Source organism: Gobio gobio (assembly GCF_949357685.1).
Source record: "Gobio gobio genome assembly, chromosome: 25".
Taxonomy (NCBI): Eukaryota; Metazoa; Chordata; class Actinopteri; order Cypriniformes; family Gobionidae; genus Gobio; species Gobio gobio.
In genome coordinates, this window is record NC_137121.1 from 23,872,499 (window position 1) to 23,875,878 (window position 3,380).

Consider the following 3,380-nt stretch of genomic DNA (forward strand, 5'->3'; position numbering starts at 1 on the left):
TCATTTGCACAAAATGTGCTTTGATGATCTGTTCACACTTTACACTACAGTGTTAATGTGTATTTGCATAAGTAAGCAGCGTGTAATACTTCTAATGAACTAGCCCATGTGTAATTATTTAGTAAGCACGCATTGTCATTGTTATTAATTGCACCGTGAATATGTTTTCACCATTATGACATTTTTTGTTTCCATCCATTAAATTTGTCACAATCGGTCGTGAAATCAAATAATCCGAGCAGGTTGAAACTGAACTTGCGTTTCAAGTTTAGCGTGATTAGTTAACTTTAAAGTGTTATCGTGATTTATTAAAACTGTAGCGAAAATACATTTTCCAGATGCTAATAAACATATGCTTATGGGCTAAACGACACGTATGACTCCCTCGGCTCATTATAATAACGAGGCGCTCTGGTTAGTCATGTGGAAAAAATATGTCGCTACACGGTTTAATTTGCCCTCCGCGTGTTTACGTTGGGACGCAATTGACATTTTCGCTCTAAGGAGGCATAACAAAGCAGGCAAAAGTCATACGAACTGTGTCATGACAGCAAGACAAGCAAAAAGTAACTGTGACGATACAATGCAAACTGCATGCAAGTTCCAGCCAATTTCCATGTCAAACATCCCATTGCTCAGTAGCTCCATTTGTACGTGTGAATTGTAGACCAAGCACCCACGAAGCGCGCAGAAAGGTTCACACACATACCTTCACACACTGTTACCGGGTGCCATCGCAGTTCAATTCCGGTTGCCGAGCCTTTTCACCCCTTTGCTCTGTCTTCAAATGGAAATGATTTCTATTGGCCCAAGGTGTCCATGTAAATAGGTGTAAATGAAACCAGATTATGCCTTTCTCCCAGCCCCCCTCCTCCCAAGGCGATTGTCATGTGATAGCAAAGAAGTGGCACATTAATGAAGCGCCTCTACAGGGGTCTTTTCTGCCCATGTCGCCACATAAAACTATCAGATGGTTAGAGGAAGGACATGGAGGCAGCCACTTAGCTCTTAGTCTTATCAAGAAAGAGGGAGAGAGAGAGAGCGAGAGAGAGGAACGGGTTCATTCAAGCTGGCCTGGGAAGAAGGAAACCCTAGCCTACTTCTTCTTCTGCTCGTTTCTTGAGTTCACAGCTCCAGAGAAGTGAACTTGCAGGGCGAGTCTCGGCTCTATTTAAAGAAACACTTGCATACCTACTTGCAGACAGACTTCCAGTTGAATTCCGACACAGAACTCGGACAGGATGCCTAGACCCGGGAGAAACACTTACAGCGACCAGAAACCGCCGTACTCCTACATATCCCTCACCGCGATGGCCATCCAGAGTTGTCCGGAGAAGATGCTTCCTCTCAGCGAGATATACAAGTTTATCATGGACCGCTTTCCTTACTACCGGGAAAACACCCAGCGCTGGCAGAACTCCCTGCGCCACAACCTCTCCTTCAACGACTGCTTCATTAAAATCCCCCGGCGCCCGGACCAGCCCGGCAAGGGCAGCTTCTGGGCGCTCCATCCCAACTGCGGCGACATGTTCGAGAACGGAAGTTTCCTGCGACGCCGCAAACGTTTCAAGGTGATGATGACATCAGAGCACCTGGCACCCAGCAAGCCCTCGGACGCTGCCCACTACCTCCAGCAGCACGCCAAGATCCGGCTCAGCGCCCTGGGCACCCACCTCCCCCAGATGTCCAGCTACAACCTGGGAGTGTCCCAGCCGTCCACGTTCAAGCACCCGTTCGCCATCGAGAACATCATCGCCCGAGAGTACAAAGTGCCAGGGGGGCTGGCGTTCTCCGGGTACCCCCTGCACAACCAGCTGACCACAGCCTGGCCCCATATGTACAGCACTAGCGTGATGGACAGCGCGGCGCCCATCTCCATGACCAGCGGCGATTACAGTGCATACGGCGTGCCCATCAAGTCGCTCTGCCACGGCGGACAGACCTTACCGGCGATCCCCGTCCCGATCAAGCCCACCCCGGCGGCGTTGCCTCACCACATCCCCGCTTTCCTATCGAACTCTCCCCAGTCGCTGAGCCCGACGTCCCCGCAGACAGCGACCAGCCAAAGCAGCCCAGCCACCCCGAGCGAGACTCTGACGGGTCCCGCGACGCTGCAGTCGGTCGCTGTGCACTGACACCTGCGAACTGGGCCTACACCTGTACTCCAAAGTTGAATTTTAATGACAGACCTTGAAAAAAAACACTGGCTATACAATCAAGGCAAGAGCTATCTATGTTGCAGTGATGTTAATTTATGTGTATATGTGTTGAGATTTTAAGTGTTGCTTTCGATGAGTCCACTCACATGGATCGACACGGATATCATATTGTAAAATGGAGAGTTTTTACATTTTAAATATCCAGAATTTATGTGTTTATTCGAACGGGTCGACTGCTGACAAAAATCCAAGCACTGCGATCTGCTTCGTGTTTCAATCGCACAAGGCAAGTGCTCGTCGTTTTACAAGTTATCGCCTATTAATTGCTATCGCGCTGAAATTAATATCCATAAGTTGGGAATTGCTCACTACTTTCATGTAGTCATGCAACTAACTTCCTAACTTGTCTCAGTCTGCAAACCAAATACTATCCTACTTGATCTAAAACACACACACACACACACACACAGTATGGCAAACTTGAAAAAGTTAGTTTTAAAGCATCATCAAGTAAATATGTAAATAATTGCAAATAAGTGATATTGTGTCAAATGCACTTTTTAGTTAGATGTTTTACATTCTATTTTGCAGGAAATGTTTTGTGAGCGTTTAATTTAAAGCCGTGGTGACCATGTGTATTAAAATGCCGTACATTTGTACTTTTTGTTCGGATATAAAGCATGCCTTTTCCAGACTTTGTGTTGTTTTGCTGCAAGCATGCGTGCTTTTAAAAGATGTGCAAAACGTCTGCATTAAATTAAAAACTTGGTCATCAGAATATTTTTTCATTAAAAATGGTGTAAACTTAAATTGCTCTTGTATTCGTTTGTGCATTTCGCTTTTCTCTTTCTTCACACAGACTATGCATGTACACTCCTATGTTGAAACAAACACAACAAATATTGTTGTTGTTATTATTAGAGAATAATGCTGAAATACAAACATTATTAATAGTTACAGCACTGCTTTTTCTCTTTACAAGCGTTTGTTGGTGTAAATATGAACTTTCATTTAATTTCAATAATCTTACTAAGGTTATATTTTGATTGGCTTTCTATTTATTATAGAATAATATTGTCTGAACATCTTTATCGGTATAAATCGCTCATCGGATCAGGGTTATAGCACTTTTCTTCGAGGAAAAGCACAAGCGACGGACTGGAATAAATGAATGAAGCTGTTGATTAGGATGCATGAAGTTACTGTGCCGCAGTCACAGCA

The 3,380-nt window shown here is 44.9% G+C and overlaps 1 protein-coding gene across 1 annotated transcript; it reads left to right on the top strand.

Moving 5' to 3' along the window:
- Positions 1 to 1,241: 1,241 nt before the first annotated feature.
- foxb1a (forkhead box B1a) lies at positions 1,242 to 2,135 on the top strand (the record flags this gene model as incomplete). The annotated part of the gene is made up of 1 exon (XM_079809580.1): positions 1,242 to 2,135. The coding sequence occupies one exon, from the start codon at positions 1,242 to 1,244 to the stop codon at positions 2,133 to 2,135; it is 894 nt and encodes a 297-aa protein (XP_079665706.1).
- Between the last annotated feature and the right edge of the window lie 1,245 nt (positions 2,136 to 3,380).